General features: G+C 50.5%; 1 protein-coding gene across 2 annotated transcripts in view; it reads left to right on the forward strand.

Annotated features, from left to right (window-relative positions):
* The first annotated feature begins 1684 nt into the window (after nucleotides 1–1684).
* Nucleotides 1685–17880, forward strand: part of CDHR2 (cadherin related family member 2) — a 34765-nt gene continuing 18569 nt past the window's right edge. The window contains exons 1-6 of one of the 2 annotated variants that reach the window (XM_078447102.2): nucleotides 1743–1795; nucleotides 5102–5433; nucleotides 11557–11623; nucleotides 11895–11966; nucleotides 16511–16650; nucleotides 16768–16821. In XM_078447102.2, the coding sequence (XP_078303228.1) occupies nucleotides 5431–5433; nucleotides 11557–11623; nucleotides 11895–11966; nucleotides 16511–16650; nucleotides 16768–16821 (336 nt within the window). In that variant the 5' untranslated portion in view covers nucleotides 1743–1795; nucleotides 5102–5430. Of the gene's footprint in view, nucleotides 1796–5101; nucleotides 5434–11556; nucleotides 11624–11894; nucleotides 11967–16510; nucleotides 16651–16767; nucleotides 16822–17880 lie in introns of both variants that reach the window. The other variant, XM_060635104.3, reaches the window with a different exon arrangement.

A 17880-nucleotide genomic window follows, 5' to 3' on the forward strand; every position in this document is an offset into this window, starting at 1 on the left:
ACAATTTTTAAGTGTACAGTTCAGAAGTATTAAGTACATTTATAAAGCTGTGCACCCATCACAACCATCTATCTCTAGAACTCATTTAATATTTTTTTAATTATTTTTTTTTTTTGAGAGAGAGAGAGAGAGCACAAGCAGGGGAGGGGCAGAGAAAGAGAGAGAGAGAATCCCAAGCATGCTCCCCACTGTCAGTATGGAGCCCAAATCGGGGCTCGAACTCACTAACTGTGAGATCATGACCTGAGCCGAAATCAAGAGTCACACACTTAACTGACTGAGCCACCCAGGTGCCCCCAGAATTCATTTAACCTTGCAAAAACTGCAGCTCTGTACTCACTAAACAACTTCTCATTCCTCTTCCGCCAGCCCCTAGTGACCACCATTCTACTTTTTTCCGTATGAATTTGACTACTTTATTTATTTATTTATTTTTAAAAATTTTTTAACGTTTATTTATTTTTGAGACAGAGAGAGACAAAGCATGAATGGGGGAGGGTCAGAGAGAGGGAGACACAGAATCCGAAACAGGCTCCAGGCTCTGAGCTGTCAGCACAGAGCCCGACGCGGGGCTCGAACTCACGGACCGAGAGATCATGACCTGAGCTGAAGTCAGCCACTTAACCGACTGAGCCACCCAGGCGCCCCTGAATTTGACTACTTTAGATACCTCATGTAAGTGGAATCGTATGGTACTTGTCCTTCTGTGACTGGCTTATTTCCCTCAGCACAATGTTCTCAAGGTTCATCCATGTTGTAGCATGTATAATAATTTCTTTCCTTTTGTTTATCCATTCATCTGTCGATGGACATCGGGTTGTTTCCATGCTTTACCTAATGCGAATAAGTATGCTATGAACATGGGTATACACAAAGCATGTGTACTTTGATAATCTATTTTAAATTTGGGGAGTGATGGGTGAGGGGGTAGGGAACAAACATCCCTGTAAAGTGCCTGATCTGTATCTATTGAGTCAGGTAGGGTTCCTGTCCATAAGGAGAGGGTCACCATAGAAGAGGCTGGTGATCTTGTATTGGAGGTCCCCTTTCTCCTCTGTCAACACAGGGATGGATGGTGGGGCCTGCATGGCTGGAGGGGGAATTGGGGGCTCAGACCCTGCTGGGAGGCCACAGCACCTAGATGGTATTTAACACCAGCCTGGGGTGGATGAGCCCCTGGGGAAGGGTAGATACCCTTTGAGGTCCTCAGTGGAGGGGAATACTAGCAACAGTAGGCAGGAGAGTACGTTACCTAAGCTCAAGGTTGCCCTCACTCTCTTCTGAAAACCTCACAGATGTCCACTGGAGTCTCCATATTTGATTGCTTATTAGTTCCTTCTCCTGGCCTAACTACTCTCTCATTTTCTCCACAGGCCGCCTGTCACGGAGGCCTCTTAACAGCCAGGAGGAGATGGGAGGCTTAGGTATCACCTTCTGATGACCAACTGTCACCCTCCCCACCTCCTGCCTGCCCCAGGGTTGGGCCTGGTTCCCAGGTCTCTGGGCTGGGGTTCTGCCAGGCTCTTTCTCCTGTGGCCTGAGCCTTCTGTCCTGGGAGTACGGGGGTGGGTTGCCTCAGTCTTGCCCTCCTGCCCCCTTGCTAGAGCCACAGTCAGTGCCTGTTGAGGAGTCTGTCCCATCCTTCTCATCCTGGGAGGTGTGGTCTCTGGTGGGGTTAATGATTGCTCAAGGGAGGAGGAGATGGTGCTAAAGTCTGCCAGCCACGCTGTGGCAGGCCCCAGACAGTGCCCGCTGGTGCCCATCTGCCGCCTCCACGGCCCCTTCCGGGGCACAGGTAGGGACCGCACAGCTTGGCTGCAACGGGGCCGCAGGGGGCTGCTGGCCAGGGGTAGGGGCTGAGTAAGGTTGTTGAGGCCAAGGTGAGCAGAGGGAGTGAGGGCTTGTTCTGGGTTGGGCGGACCTGGAGCTGAGGGAGTCCCGGTCTGACTGCCAGGCCTCAGTTTCTTCTCAGTGTGGGGCTAATAAGACCTGTTCCCAGGTGCTGATGGCTCCCCTCCCTTCCAAGTCCTTGGATAATCTGGACCCACTGAGGTTTCTCACAGGACAGAAGGGAGGCGGTTCCCTCAGGCAAGTACGTTAACCTGCCTGGGCCTCTTTCACAAGAAGCTTGAGGGGTAAAGACAGAGTGGCTGAGCCGGAGGGCTCCAGAGCTCCAAGAGAAAGAACTGGGCTCCGACCCCAACTGCGTGGGTTCAGATCCCAGCTCCGTCCTGACTTTGGGTGGGCTCTGTAACTCTTCTGGACCTCAGTTTCCACATCGGTGGAGTCAGGATGGTAAGGGTGCAGGAAGGAAGCTGGAGAGCCTCTGAAGCCCAGTTGGGTCTGTGGTCAGTGATGGATTGGAGTGCCACCTCACCAGTACTAGGAAGGGTCTGGCTGGGACGAACTGCAGGCCGGGCCCCAGCCCTGGCCTGGTGTGAGAGCCAGGGCCTGGCTGGGCCTCTTCCCTGAGGCCGGCACTGCACGGCTGGGGCACCAGACACCGGCGTGGGCTCAGGGAACTTTGGGATCTGACTGATGGCCACCAGTGTATGGACTCCATGGTTCTTAACCTCACCCCGTTTCTCAGGAGGGAAACTGAGGCTCAGAGGGGGCAAGGGCTTGCCTGGGGGTGGGCGACAGTGAGTAAGTGAAATTCTGGAATCTAACCCAGGGCCATTGGCCTCCGTATCTATCTGCTGCTGAAACAGCCGGGGTGATGGGCACTGGAGGGGCCCTGTGGCAGGGAGCCCAGTGCTCTTGGGGTCCACATCTTGGCACCGGGGCTCCCTGGCTGGGCTGGTGTCTGCCTTGTGGGTGTAGGTAGGGCCCCATGAAGTCAAATGGAGCCCAGACCAAGGCTCACCCAAGGACTCCTGGATTTGGAGCTAGTCTGGGTCTAATGCCCTGTCCCACGCTCTCGGACATCCCTCTTTGAACTTCTCGGAGCCTCAGTTTTCTCACTGCACCCCAAAGGATAATTCCTACAGCTGGGGCACAGCTGTGAGAAGGAAACAGAGCTGAAGAGAAAGTATGCGATGAGCTAGAGGTGGCAGTGGCCATGCTGGCCGAGTCAGCTCTTTGGGGGCCTGTGGGTGACAAGGGCCACCACCCTCTCTGGCCCTCTTGGAGGCCCTGGGCAGATCTGGGGTCCCCACCCCCTGTGTGGGAGACGGTGTGGGTGCCCTGGGCTGTTGGGAACTGTGGCTGCTGCCTCTTCCCACTGGGGTCAAGGAGCCAGTGCTTCCCAGGCCAGGGTGAGTGTGCCTCATCCAAGCAGGGGAGGGGTGAGAGGGGCACTCCTGGTGGGGGGCCTGCATATCTCATGTGGCCAGTAGGGGTTCAGAAGCACCCTAATTCACTTCTTTTTTGACATCACTCCTTCTTCAAGGAGTACTTTTTGAGAGGAAGGAAAGTGTGGGGAGAGGGAAGCTGGGATTTCTAGAATGTAGATAGTTCCACTTTTTAGAAGGCAAACTGAGAGGTAGAAGGGAAAGAAGAGCCTCTGGGTGTGGCTGCGTGGTACTGGGGCTGGGGTGAGACTGCCTTCTTCGCGCCCAGGCTGCCCAGCGGCACAGGCCCGGGGTGGGCCGGCCAGGGCACTATCAAGGCCTCTCCCCAGTCCCAGCCCACAGGCAACGCCATTCACTTCTTGTTCATTTGCAATTGCTCTGTCCCCTGCCCTTGCTGGGAGACCAGAAACTCAGGGGCCGGAGGAAGGCCCACCAAAGCATACACATGGCTCTGCACCTGACCTGGCCTTAGAGGATGGAGAGAATTTGCACATATGCAGAAGGCGAGGGAAGGCATTCTGGGCGAGGGGACAGCATATGCAAATGCCTGGATAGAGGAAAATAGAGGGTGTGGATGGAGAACAGGAGCATCCAGTGCCACTGGACCACAGGAGGGGGAAGGGGACCGGCTTGTGTGGGAAGAGAAACCCAGGACCTGTGAGGACTCAGCCTGCCAGGCCGAGGGGGAGGAAGTGTTTCCTGCCGCCAGAGCCATGGTGGAGGCTTGTGCTTGGGAGTCGCTGTGCCCAGCGGGCGAGAAGGCTCACTGGTGGGGCACGTTCGTTCTTGTTCCTTGTCCAGCTCACACAGGCTCTGTACATTTTTCTCAAATGACCAAATCCAGAGGTGACACTCTGGACCGTAGAACTTTGGCCTCATTATGATCAAATGAGCGTGTGTGTGTAAAAAGTCTCTGTAACAAGGGGACAAGATTGTGTGAAACCCAGGGTGGAGGTAGTTAAGTGGGGAGGAGAGGCAGGACCGCAGCAAGAAAGAGCACTGGACTGGGTGGAAGGGAGGTGTCCAGTTTTGCCCCCAACTGGCTTGCGGGCGTTGGGCAGGAGCCTTATCTTCCCTGGGACTCAAGAATAAAAGGGGTTGACAGCCACCTCTCTGGGATGGTCTGGACCAGATGCAGGGGCAAGACTTTGGATATATCACTGTTGCCCCGAGTAAGGATCAGCAGGCTTCTTGAGGCCCCAAGACAATGGGAGGGGGAAGTTGGGAGAAGCTTCCATGAGCAATGAGTGTAGCTGGTTTATAGGAAGGAGGCCAGGAGGTGGAGGCCTTGGGGACCCTAGAGGATGCCTGCCAGTTAAGGCTGTTCTCCCTCTACCTTGCCCTTGGGTGCTCTGCACACACTGTCTGAGAGAAGTCTGGCTGATGAGGAAGAGAAACTCAGAAGCCCAGAAAGAGAGAGAATAGACTTCCTGCTTTGGGTTCTGATCCCATTACTGACTGGGTCACGTCCCTTCTGCTCCCGGGCCGTGGTGTGCCGAGGACTGAATGGCACAGGGTACAAAGTGCCAGCCACAGCACATGGGCCATCCTTGCCGGCTTCCTTCCCCTTGAGGACTGTATCCCGAGGGCAGGGGTTTCCTGTGTTCCCGATTGCACTTTGTCATAGTGAAAAGCACACCTTGCACACTTAGTGACTAATTTCCCTGTGGCTGCTGACTCACCCCTGAAGGAGGGGAAGTGGGAGAACGAAAGAGGTGAGGGGTGAGGTCCAAGATCACACAGCAAGGAGACATCAGGACTGGCTGCATCCAGCCAGTGTTGAGGTACCCCGGATTTTGCTCACACAGTGGATGCCAGCTGTCTACCGCCATCATCAGGGTCCAACTCCACCTGTGCGTCTACTGTGTGCCCACCACCACCACCATCTCCACCTGCCTCCCCACCCTCATCATCACAAACGGTATCCCCACGTCACTGCCACCACCGTCCCGGCTTCCATCCCTTTGTCATCCCTACCCCCAACCAAACTACCGTCCTGGCCCAACTCCACCTCCACGACCCGCTCCAGGCGCTTCCCCCCGCCCCAGTCACTGCATGGTGACCCCAGCTCCATCACACCAGCATCCTCCACTGCCTGGCCGTCAACGTCTCGCGTAGGACTGGGAGGAGCAGTCATATGGTGAGGATGACCGCACAACAGGCAGAAGGAAGGGATTTGCATTTGTTGAGTGCTTTCTGTGTGCCAGGGGCTGAGCTGGCACGTTCTCTTCTCATTCACTCCCCCCACCCCTATCACTTCGTAGAGTTGTCAGTCCATCTTACAAAGGAGGAAATGGGCTTAGAGTGAATCGCCCAGAGAGCCTCTGCTGCTTCTCAGCTCTGTAAGCTCTTTGCCTCTCTGACCTCTAGGTTCCCCATCTGTAAAGTGGGTATAATGGTGCCTATCTTAAGTGTTCCTGTGTCAAATAGTGCCCAGCTCAGTGTCCAGCATGGAGTACATGTTCCTTCCATGGCAGCTGCTGTCGCTCACTGCCGGGATGCTTAACACCTGCCACATATTCCATTGAGGCCTTCGTCCCATCTTTCTTGACTGTTGCTTGGTGTTCCCACATTTAGGTTACTTCCATTTTCCATGATTACAAATAACCACTTGTGATGAACAGTTTTTCTGCTGAAAGAGTTTCCTTACTTTATTTATTTATTTTGAGAGAGAGAGAGAGGGAGGGGCAGAGAGAGAGGGTAAGAGAGAACCCACATTGTGAATGCAGAGCCTGATGCAGGGCTGGAACTCACGAACCGCGAGGTGGTGACCTGAGCTGAAGTCGGTCACTCAATGGACTGAGCCACCCAGGCGCCCCAAGAGTTCTTTATTTTAGGTTCGTTGGATCACTAAGTCTGAGATAACAGATGTTTTGAAGGTGTGGGGCCCATAGCTGAACTGGGTTTTTCCGCCTCCTGCTGGAGCCCTGGGGAAAGCCCATGGGAAAGACCCCCTCACTTCTAGCTGTGAGCTCCACTGAGCCTGTTTCTCTGTCGGCAAGATGGGTTGTGCAGAGATTATGTGAATTTATATCCTGCCCCCAAAATACCTCTATTCCTGCCTCTTCTCTTTAGCCCTGCTGCCACCATTTCAATCCACCGGCATGTAGCAGCTGGAAAGATCTTCTAGAAAAGCAAATTAGTCCCTGCCACTCCTCTGCTTAAAACCCTGGAATGACCCTCCGTTTTCCTTAGAATAAAGCAAACCATCCTCGCTTTGTCTTACAGGGCCAGGAGTGATCTGCCTCTGCCTGCTTCCCCTCCCCGTCTCCCTCCCTGCCCCTCTCTCTCCTGGGTCCAGCCACAGGGCCCATCTTACAATTCCTGGGACACAACTGGTTCTTACCTGACCCGGGACCACCTCTCATACTGACCGAGCAACTTTGTAACAGTGCTCGCTTCAGCCAAGTAGTATGGGTACTGATTTATTTTATTTTATTTTAAAGAGAGGGGGAGAGGGGCCGAGTGGGGGCGGGGGGGGGGAGAGAGAGAGAGAAAGAGAGTGAGAGAATCTTAAGCAGGCTCCATGCTCAACGCAGAGTCCAATGCCAGGGTCGATCCCATAACCCTGGGATCATGACCTGAACCAAAAACCAAGAGTTGGGCACTCGACCGACTGAGCCACCCAGGTGCCCTGTGACTTTTTTAAAAAAGATATTATTTTTAAGTGCTCTCTACACCCAAGGTGGGGCTTGAACTCACAACCACCAGATCAAGTGTCGTATACTCTACTGACTGAGGCACCCAGGCGCCCCATGGGCCCTGAATTTAAAAAATTCAAATAAGGAGCGCCTGGGTGGCTCATGTGGTTGAGTGTCTGACTTCGGCTCAGGTCATGGTCTCGCAGTTCGTGGGTTCGAGCCCCGTGTCTGGCTCTGTGCTGACAGCTCAGGGGCTGGAGCCTGCTTCAGTTTCTGTGTCTCCCTCTCTCTCTGCCCCTCCCCTGCTCGCACTCTGTCTCTCGCTCTCTCTCTCTCAAAATAAATAATCAAAAAATGTTTTTAATAAAAAAATAAAAAATTCAAATCATACTATGAGATTTATAACAACAAACAGCCCCCGAATTGCCTTTCCCCATATTTTTGTTTGACTTGGTTTGGATTTTTCAGTGTCTGTCACTGGTGTGCAGGTTTCCATGATTTATTGTGTTTGCTTATTTCCATGGTGTAAATACTTCCACCCTGACTTCAAGCCACGAAGATCGTGCCAACTGGATTGTAAACTTCCTGAAGCTATGGCAGTTTTCAGTAGGAGCTCCCACATGCTATGGCATCTCTCTTCCCTTCAATGTCTGATGGTTCCTGTTCATACATAATTAAATCCGTGGGGACTCTGGGTCAGGGGGCAAGGCAGAACTTGTCTTTTAGAAGCCGCACCATAAAGTGAGTCAATGGAAGCCCCTACATTTCAGAATCTGTGGGTTGTTTCCTCTTAAGTGGGTCCATTTTCTCTGTTTTTTTTTCCATTTTTTATTTTTTATTATTTTTTAAATTTCTGGTGGTTGGGGGAGGTGTCCTATCATCTGCCAGTGCTTTTGGAACTGAGAAGGGACAAGGGGCTGAGAGTGTCACCATTTAGTGTGCAGTCTTTCACTTAGCTCCCTGTTTTGCTGTGGTACCCCCACCTCTGCCAGGCCTAGGGCCCCCCCCGCTCCAGATCTCTCCGATTCAGCCTTTTCAGGAAGTAGCCTCCATGTAAGTTCTCTAATGTGTGTGGGGGGTGGGATGTCAGCCCCCTGACTGCATGGATGGAGAAGCGGTATCTGGGAGTCTAACGGCTCCACATGCAAACTTTCAACTAATTTTCCTGCTTTTAGGCCACCCCACACCTCCGATTTCAGAGGGTTCTAGAACCATCGATGCTTTGGCCTTTCTGGGGTCTTGAGCTGGCTTCTCGTGGGTGTCATCCGTACTCTGGTTTTCACTATCATTAGCTTGATAAGTTGTTCATCTGTCATCAACTCTTTTGAACTTCTAAAATCTTTACCATCATTTGAGTGGGGTTTCAAGAAGGAAGAAGTGGAGATAAATGTTGAATTCTCCTGAACAGGAAGCTCCCTCCTCCACTCCTCACGCAATGCCCTTTCCTTATCTGTCAGACACGTCACTTCCTCAGAGACTCAGCCCTAAGTGTTCCCATTATCCACTGCTACATAACCAACCACGCTAGGACTTACTGGCAAACAGCAACAGTCATTTATTATGCTTAGAGATCTACCATTTGGGCAGGGCTCAGAAGGGATGGCTCATTTGGGGGTAGAGCATCCATTTTGGGATGGTTTATGCACCGGCTTATTCACATGGATGTTAGCTGTCCACTGGGAGCTCAACCAGGCTGTTGGCCAGGGGCTTCGGTTCTTCTCCACATGAGTCTCTTCAAGAGACTGCTTGGGCTTTCTTGCAGCATGACTGCTGAGTTCCAAGACTGAGTGTTCCAAGACACTGGAAAGGAAACTGCCAGTATCTTGAGGCCTAGGCCTGGAAACCGGCATAGCATCTCTGGTGCCATATTCTATCAATCAGTCATGGGGCCTGCCCAGATGTCTTAACTATAAAACCAGTGGGATTTTTAATTCATGGAGGTGACTGTGTAATGACATGGAGAGGCTAAGGCAATTGTAAGAATTTTTATTACACGTTTTCTCGAAGAGGTGGCTTGCCACACCATGCAGGGCCACATGGAGAAGCTTTTGGTCAGGAGGCAGGAAGGAGGAGAAAGCACGACCCAGAGCCTCAGTGCATTTTCCATGGGAAGGAAGCTTCAGGTCAAGCAGCAGAGCAAAATTAGGATTAAGTAGTTTGAATCATTTTGGTAGGCTCTAGGGGCTATCCTTAGCTGTCCAGTGCTTGGCCCTGGGGTGACTTAGGGCAGGGGGAATATTGACCTGGTGTGTGAGTTAGATAAAGGAGGTGGTTTGGGTGTCGTCTCTGGATTGGTTGGTTTGTATAGGAGAGGAGTGTTTGCAGGCAAGTCATTTGTCATCTCTAGGAAATAGCTCACCTTGGGAAAGGCCAGCAAGGCCCCCCAGGTGTTAAAGTCTCATAAAAGAGAGAAAATAAAAACATGATGAATGGACCAGATTCAAGGGGGGCAGACCTAGTCCTCATCTCTTGCTGGGAGAAGTGTCAAAAAGTGCGTAGCCCAGTTTATCTGCCATAGTGCCCAAAGTGGCACCCCTCCTTCTGCTCCCACACTAGGCACATTCTCTTCCTTCATAGCACAGGATGCAGCAAGCAGTTAGATAGCACTGTGTTTACTTGTTTAGGGTCTGTCTCATTTACTAAGCCAGGAGCTTGGTGAAGGCAGCACGCAGAGTCTTTTGTTCGCCATTATTTTCCCAGTGCTGAGAACAAGGTATAGCACATGGTGGATGGTAGACATCCATAAATATTTATGAAAGAATGAATGAATGAATCAGAGTGCCCAGCACATAGTATGTGCTCAGGAAATGTCAGCAGATATTTAAAATTACCAATCCACCTGATACTCCCGTGTTTCCCTGGCAGTGAGAGAAAGCGGGGTGCACCTGTGGCCATGCAAGGCATGGGAGATGGCAGTCAGGCATGGATGGTCTGTGGAAGCCCTTTTATGCAGTGTGGACTCAGGCAATGCGGAGCCATCGAAGGCTTTTGAACAGGGGAGGGAGGTCATCAGAGGGGGCAAGGAAGGATTACTTGAGCTGAGCGAACTGGATTAGAGACTAAGGGGAGGGAGACCTGGAGGAGGGCTGAGCCAGGCAAGGGGGGAAGGGGGCCTGTGAGTGTGGCCTCTGTGGGATGGAGAGAAATGCAGGGGTCCCCGTGGATTGGATGTGGGGCACTCCAGAAAAGGGAAGTCAGGGTAACCTGGGAAAATGGGTATATTCCTGAGGTGGGAACTTGGGAGAGGGCTGGGTGGTGAGAGGGAGAGGACTTCTGGGTTTTGATGCTGTTTCATTGTCAGGATCAGCTCTGGAAGCCAGTCTCTCTCTCCCTTGTTCCTTACTCTCCCCTTTGGAGGATCCCATCTTTTGGAATCAGCCATAGATTGAGGCCATTTTTCTCTTGGTTGTCCCATAGTTTTGGATCCTTCCCAAACTGACTTAACCAGAGAACCCTCCTGCTGTAGGGCATCTTACACTTACTGTGGGCAGTGTTCCACAGAGCACACTTTAGGAAAGGCTGAAAAGGCAGCTGTTAAATGTGTCCGCAAGTAGGACAAAGGACCCTGCCCACCCATAGAGTCTTTGGATTGTCCTGGATAAGTCACAGTCCCTCCTTGGGCACCTGATTTTGAAGGATGCTATTAGCTTTAGACACTTCAAATAGGCAGAGTAGTGTAGTGGCTGGGAGAGTGAATTCTGAAGACTAAAAGCCTTGTGTTCAATTTTTTTGAATTTAAATTTAAATTTAAATTTTATTTTATTTGAGAGAGAGAGAGAGAGACCAAGCATGAGCAGGGAAGAGGGGCAGAGGGAGAGAGAGAATCTTTTTTTTTTTTTTAATTTTTTTAAAACATTTATTCATTTTGGAGAGTGACAGAGACAGAGGATGAGCAGGGGAGGGGCAGAGAGAGAGGGAGACACAGAATCCGAAGCAGGCTCCAGTCTCTGAACTGTCAGCACAGGGCCTGACGCAGGGCTCGAACTCACGGACTGAGAGATCATGACCTGAACCGAAGTCAGACACTCAACCGACTGAGCCACCCAGGTGCCCCTGAGAGAGAGAGAGAGAGAGAGAGAGAGAGAGAGAGAGAGAGAATCTTAGGCAGGCTCCATGCTGAGCAGAGCTCAATCCCATGACTCTGGGATCATGACCTGAGCTGAAATCAAGAGTTGGATGCTCAACCAACTGAGCCACCTAGGCGCCCCCAAAAGAGTGTAGTTTTGTCATTGATTTCCTGTGTGGCCTCAGGAAAGCCCCTTATTCTCTCAACCACCTCATAGTTGCGGGAATATCAAGATTACATATACAATTTGCTTAGAGCAGTACCTACTACACAGTAGACACTGAATTCTGGAGTCAAGTTCAGAGTCATTCTCAGAATGGAATTCTGGACCAGGCTCAGCTACCTTGCCCACCCCTCTGGGTACCACCGCCCCCCCTCCCGCCATTACTCCTACCCTGGGACATCTGGAAAATGGGCAGAGGATGATAGGGGCCCTGTAGGAGAGTTGCTGATGGTAGTTGTGGGTGGCCTGGGTCAGACCCAGACAGATGGGGGGTCCGCCAAAGGGAGGGAGGCATGTGTATAGGTGCCTCTTCCCTGACACCTCTTCTCCTAGGTCCTTCCAGACATGATGGCATGGTTGTGGCTGTCCTGCTTCCTGTTTCCTACCCTCATGGTGTCCGGTGGGTGCCTCTCCTTCCCTATCAGAGTAGCATTAACCTGGGGATCCTTGGCAGGACCTTCCAGAAGGAAGGGGCACTGTCTCATCAGCAAACTCCCAGCTCCTACGACCCAGCCTCATGCTTGGCTGCCCTGGGGAGGCCCGGGGAGCAATACAGGCCCTGGCGGGTGAGCTTGGCTGAAGGTTGGGACTGGTATGGGCTCCCACAGGGGCTGGTGGGGGTCAGGCTTTGCAATGGCATCCAGGTGTTCCAGTGCTCTATGTTCCTACAGTGGCAGCCAATGTGGCCCCAATGTTCTCAGGAAACATGACGAGAGTGAACTTGCCTGAGGACCTACCAGTGGGTGAGTAACCATCCCTGTGCAGAGACTGTGCCAAACCCTTACCCAAAGAGGGTGCCAGGGCCTCCCTTAGGAGCTAGCTCCCCATCCTTGCAGCTGCATGGCTCGTCAAGGGGCAAAGGTGGACTGATGGGAGTCAGTTCCAGAAATTTGTTTTCTCCTCCTCTTCAGCTTTTGCGTCAGGGCTCTCACACAACATCAAATAACCAAGATACCCCATGAGAACATTCCTCCTGTTTCCCATCACTTTCTGGTGTTTCTGATTTCCCCAAGGAGAAAGGATCCACTTGGGACAATTCTGTCTCTTCCAACTCTCCCACTTGCTAACCTCCCTCCAGTCCCTGTTTTTAGCCCCTAAACAGAGAGTAGGTTTCAGACTCAGAGCCTTTCACACACTTCTCTCCAGAAGTTAATAAGTTTGCTTTATTTTTATTGCCTTTGTTTGTAGAGTTACTTTCTATCTATGGCAAGTGAAATGGATTTCTATTTACAGCCACGATCTAAAGCTTGCTTTTAAAATAAATGTACTTACATGAAATGATAAGTGGATTAAAAGAAGGATCATAAATAATGAGATATTTGGTTATGGTAAAGATGGTGGCAGCGTATAAGAGGGGATGACATTTGGGAAATATCGTTTTGGAGGAACCATAGAAACGAATACCAAATTCCCAGCAGGATGTGGATTGGAGAAGCAGAAACAAAGATGACTATTTTCACTGGGCTATAGGCTCAGCTGTACATTATAGACCCCAAACAACCAAGGTGTAAACAAGGTCAAGGTTTATAATTCTCTCATATAGCCATCTACAGCAACAAGTCCAGGGCTGTCTGGGGTTCTGTTCCATGAGAACAGTAGGCTGTTCCCAACTCTATGCTCCTGGTGTCAGGCACCCTCCCTCCTTCCACGTCCAGATTCTGCCTTCCCTCAGGTGCGGCCCTCATCCACGTGGTCCAAGATGGCTCATGCCTCACCCTATTCCAGCCAGCCAGAGGAGGAAGGGGCAACGTGAGTTTGGCCCTTTGTCATAAGGACAGGCTCCAGACTCCACACACACAGATTTTAGCATCATATCCACACCTAGCTTCAAGGGAACCTGGGAAATGAAGTCTTTACTCTGGTTGACCATGTAACCAGCTCAAAATCTGGGCTTCTCTTACTCTGAGGGAAAGGAGGAGTATGACTACTGGGGGACAAGCCACAGTCTTTGTCTTAGCATCAGAATTGGGATCTCAGATATGTAAAGCTCCAACCTAACACAAGAGACTGCATGAAAGGAAGTGAAACCCAGAGTTTGTCCTGGGATTCAGATGCCCAGATCTGAGGGAAGGATGGGGATGGACTTTGCAGGCACGAAGGCCACGTGCCTTTGGGTGTGGTTGCCAGGACAGCAAGATCTATTCAGGGTTATATTAGTAAAAATTTAATGCCCAGGATAAGGGAGGTAATAGTCTCATTTCACTCAGAGATGACACAACGTCCCCTGGAGGGCTGGGCTGCTGTCCAACCATTTGATATTTATAAATGTTCTCTGTACAACAGAGAAGTAATGTGTAAACATGAACGACATTTACATATATTTTCATAGCTGTTTGGTCATAGATAAAACACATACATACCTTCAAACAAATGTCACAGATGTTACAACCCAAATGCCTTCAAGATCTCCATTCTCTGGGGTAAGACTTTAATGTCTAAACAAAACAGCTTAAGTCCCCATGCTAGTTCCAGAGGCCCCTCCTGTGGATGTTCTTTTGGAGCTTGAGGCTCACCTCTCGTTCCTTCTTCCCTCTCCGTGGCTAGTCCCTGGTCCCCTCCAGCCAGCTCCAGCCTCTACTGAAGGTTTGGGGAGAAAGCAGGAATTGCAGCATGAATCGGGAAGCCACACTCACTGTTGTCACAAAAGTGTCCACTCGGAGCCTGGTCAGGTCACCTGACCCCTGTCTGTCTCTCCTCACCTCCCCTGTGGCACACTCCTCCCTCTGCAACCTCCCTGGAAACAGAAAACTAATTCCTTCGTTGTTCAGAGCAGTGCTCCTCCCTCCCTGAACCATACCAAATGAGGGTTTTTTATAACCACATGGCTCTTCTCTGAACTTTTTTTTTTTAATTTTTTGAATGTTTATTTATTTTTGAGAGAGAGACAGAGTGCAAGCGGAGGAGGGACAGAGAGAGGGAGACACAGAATCCGAAGCAGGTTCCAGGCTCCGAGCGGTCAGCACCGAGCCCGACGCAGTGCTCGAACCCACGAACCGAGAGACCATGACCTGAGCTGAAGTCGGACGCTTAACCGACAGTCAGGAGCCCCTCCTCCTTGGGCTTTTAAAGTAAAGGATGATTTCCTTCTTCCTGAGACAAATTCTACAGCTCTCTTACAATGGGAAGTATTTTCAGTCAGATTTTAAAAACTATGTCATTTAGACTTTCTATTTTTTTTTTTAAATTTTATTTTGAGACAGAGAGGGAGAAAGAGAGAGAGAATCCCAAACAGGCTCCACAATGCCAGCTCAGAGCCTGACACAGGGTGCGAACTCACGAACTAGACTTTCTATTTTGAAGTATAATATATGTACAGGAAAGTGCATTGAATTCACATGTAACCTCCACTGGATCAGGAACTAGGATGTTGCCAACACTCCCAGGTCCCCTTTCTCGTCCCTTCGGTCACTCCCTGTCCTTTCTCTCTCACACAAGACCTCTTTTTCTGACACTAACGCTATACAATAGTTTAGCTTCATCAGGCAGATTTTTAAAAAATATATAATTATGGTGTTTTAAATATCAATTTTAGGGGTGCCTGGGAGGCTCAGTCGGTTAAGTGTCCAACTCTTGATTTCGGCTCAGGTCACGATCTCACAGGTTGTGAGATCAGGTCCTGTGTCGGGCTCTGAGCTGATAGCCTGGAGCCTGCTTGGGATTCTCTTTCTCTTTCTCTCTCTCTCTCTGCCCCTCCCCCACTTTCTCTCTCTCTCCCCCCTCAAAATAAATAAATACACATTAAAATTTTTTAAATATATCAATTTTCGTTTAGTGACAAACTATATAATTCTTTATACACAGAGACCTAATACATGTCTTGTATTGATTTTTTATACTTTATTTCTTTTTTCAGGTCAACCTGAAAAAAAGAGCATTTAAAGAGCATTTCCCCACTGATACATCTTTCTATGCCCATGGACAAATATAAACACATAAGGATTTACACCCACCTGCTCACCTCCCATATTTCCTTAGGCATAAGGGCCACATCCTATTGCACTGTAATTGAACCAGGATGTGTCTTACAATTGAGATAGTCATCTAACCCAGAGTGACTTTTCTCCCCCCCAAAACAGTCATTAAATTGACAGCGTGTCTCACGACCAAGGAAAAATAAAGTAGACACTAACATCTTTTTAGCAGAACAGTGGTCTGGTGGTCTTCCTGGAAGAGGGGGCTTGGGGGGAGGGACTGTAACCAAGCTGTCCAAGAAGTTGTGGGAGGAACTGGGACCGTTTGGCTAAAGAAAGCTGACTCCGGGGCACGCTGATGAGCTTGTCTCTGAAAAGCTATAATGGGCAAAAGGGGAGGACTGGGTCCCTGAGGCCCTCAGGCTGGGCGCTGAGCCACACGGCACTTCTGCCTTTGTGAGCCCCTTACTCTAAAATAAATATTACAATTATATTTTATGACAGAAATGAAATATTCTTGTGGGTCCTCTACAAGTAGCAAGGGGCCCAGGGGCACCCCGGCTTGTGGCCTTTGGGGACCTGTGGGTGGGAGTTACAGGGAAACACTTTGGTGAGATGGAGAAAGCCCTTGCTCATGGACATTTGTCCAACAATGGGAGGGGGTGGCTGAGGAGAGAGTAAGTTTTGATGCTGGAGGTGGCTGAGCGGAGGTTGGATGTGATAAAGGAGGCGAGGCCCTGGAGCAGGGTTTGATGAATCTGTAAAAAGTTTCTTTTAGACTGGAGAGTTGAAGGCCTTGGGATTTTCAAGTCCCCCGCTATCTCTGAGCCTCTGCTCTGCCCAGGGACATGCCCTCCGGAGGCTCAACGAAAGAGCCGGGCTCCTGGGAGGCCAGCAAGTAGACGCTCATTTGCGCAGATGGTGTTTCTGGCAGGCTCTGGGGGCACAGTCTCCGGGTGAAGGAAAGGCTTAGAGGAGGCCCAGGCACCTCTAGAGGGACTCCAGCGGTCCTCGTCTAGGATGCACCCAGCGGCTGCAGCTAGATACTTCCATTCCAGTCATCTCTGGTCTCTTCTCAACCAATTCCAGGGAGGCAATCCCAGGGCCAGGGGGAAGGGAGATGCTTGGATAACAGCCCACCCTGCCGTGTCCAGTGCAGATGGGGTCTCACCGTAGAGGAAATCAGCATGATGTTATCAAAAGGCCACGGAGTGGGTGCTGAGGAGCGACAGCCAAACCTGACATTTATGACCACAGCGGGCAGAGCCCTGGTGGCCGGGAGGTCCCAGAGAACACAGGGCCCCTAGCCCAGCTCAGCTGGGCCAGCGCCGGAAGAGGTGACCATGGACTGTGGGCATTCTCTGTCCCACCTTCAGGTGCCGAGGCCTTCTGGTTGGTAGCTCAGGACCGTGACCAGGACCCTCTGACCTATGGGATTAGTGGCCAATTTGCCTACTTCTTCACTGTCACCCCAGCCACTGGGGAAGTGAAGCTGGCCAGCCCTCTGGACTACGAGGTAAAGGGCCGCAGCCTGGGAGGGCCCCGTGAGGGGGGCGGGGAGGTGGGGGCCCTGTCTGTGCTCCCACCCTGAGCAGGAGTCCACCTCGGGGCCTCTCCTCTCTGCCCGCTGCAGACGCTCTACCTGTTCGCCATCACTATCTCCGTGAGCGACGGTCACAACAACCCAGTGAGTTGGAAGGGGGGAAGGGAGGGCAGGGTGGTCCTGGGATCAGAGAGCGGAGGACCAAAGGCCACTCTTGACTGACTGTCCCCTACCTCAAGCAAGCAGAGAGGGCCCTAGTTAACAAAAACTGAATTTGATGTTTATTTTCATCCAAATTATACTTGCCCATTTTGGGTCACGCAATATTACCAAGATTTTAATATTATTATTAATTTACTTTAATTATATAAATATGCTGTTTATAAGTATAACATGAATTATATTAATTTATATTAATATAAATGTTAATAAAAGACAGGTGCTAAATACCTCCCTACCTTAGCTCTTTTGAGCCAATTGCTTTCAACTCCCTTGGCTGAACAAGCTGGTATCTGTGCTCATGTTTCTTTTTTTTTTTTTAATTTTTTTTTTAACGTTTATTTATTTCTGAGACAGAGAGAGACAAAGCATGAGCAGGGGAGGGTCAGAGAGAGGGAGACACAGAATCCGAAACAGGCTCCAGGCTCTGAGCTGTCAGCACAGAGCCCGACGCGGGGCTCGAACTCACGGACCGTGAGATCGTGACCTGAGCCGAAGTCGGACGCTTAACCGACTGAGCCACCCAGGCGCCCCTGTGCTCATGTTTCTAAATAACACACTTATACCACTGTGCCTTATGTCTGTGAAAGTGGAGGATTTTGTCTTCATAACATATTCCCCAAACTCTGTCCATTAAAAAAAATCATTTTAATGACTTGGATATTCATGAACATATTCTCTTCGTAAACATCTCGAAAGTTGCAACTAAAGCTCAAGTCCCTGGGATGACACTTCCCTAGCCACCCCAGCAGAAGCGTCCACGGTCACTGCTCTTTTACACCCCTCACTATGCATTTACACGCGCACACACACACACACACACACATGTATGTATGTATGTAGATATATACATACATCCACGGAAGAAAGATTGTCGTTTTTGTGCATTTTCTGAAACCCAAGTGGGATCTTACTGTATTTATTATCTTGAACTGTGCTGTCCACTCAACAATTGGCTCTGGAGCTCTGCCCATGTCTGCTCAC

This window comes from Panthera onca, chromosome A1 (genome assembly GCF_046562875.1).
Source record: "Panthera onca isolate mPanOnc1 chromosome A1, mPanOnc1 haplotype 2, whole genome shotgun sequence".
NCBI lineage: Eukaryota > Metazoa > Chordata > Mammalia > Carnivora > Felidae > Panthera > Panthera onca.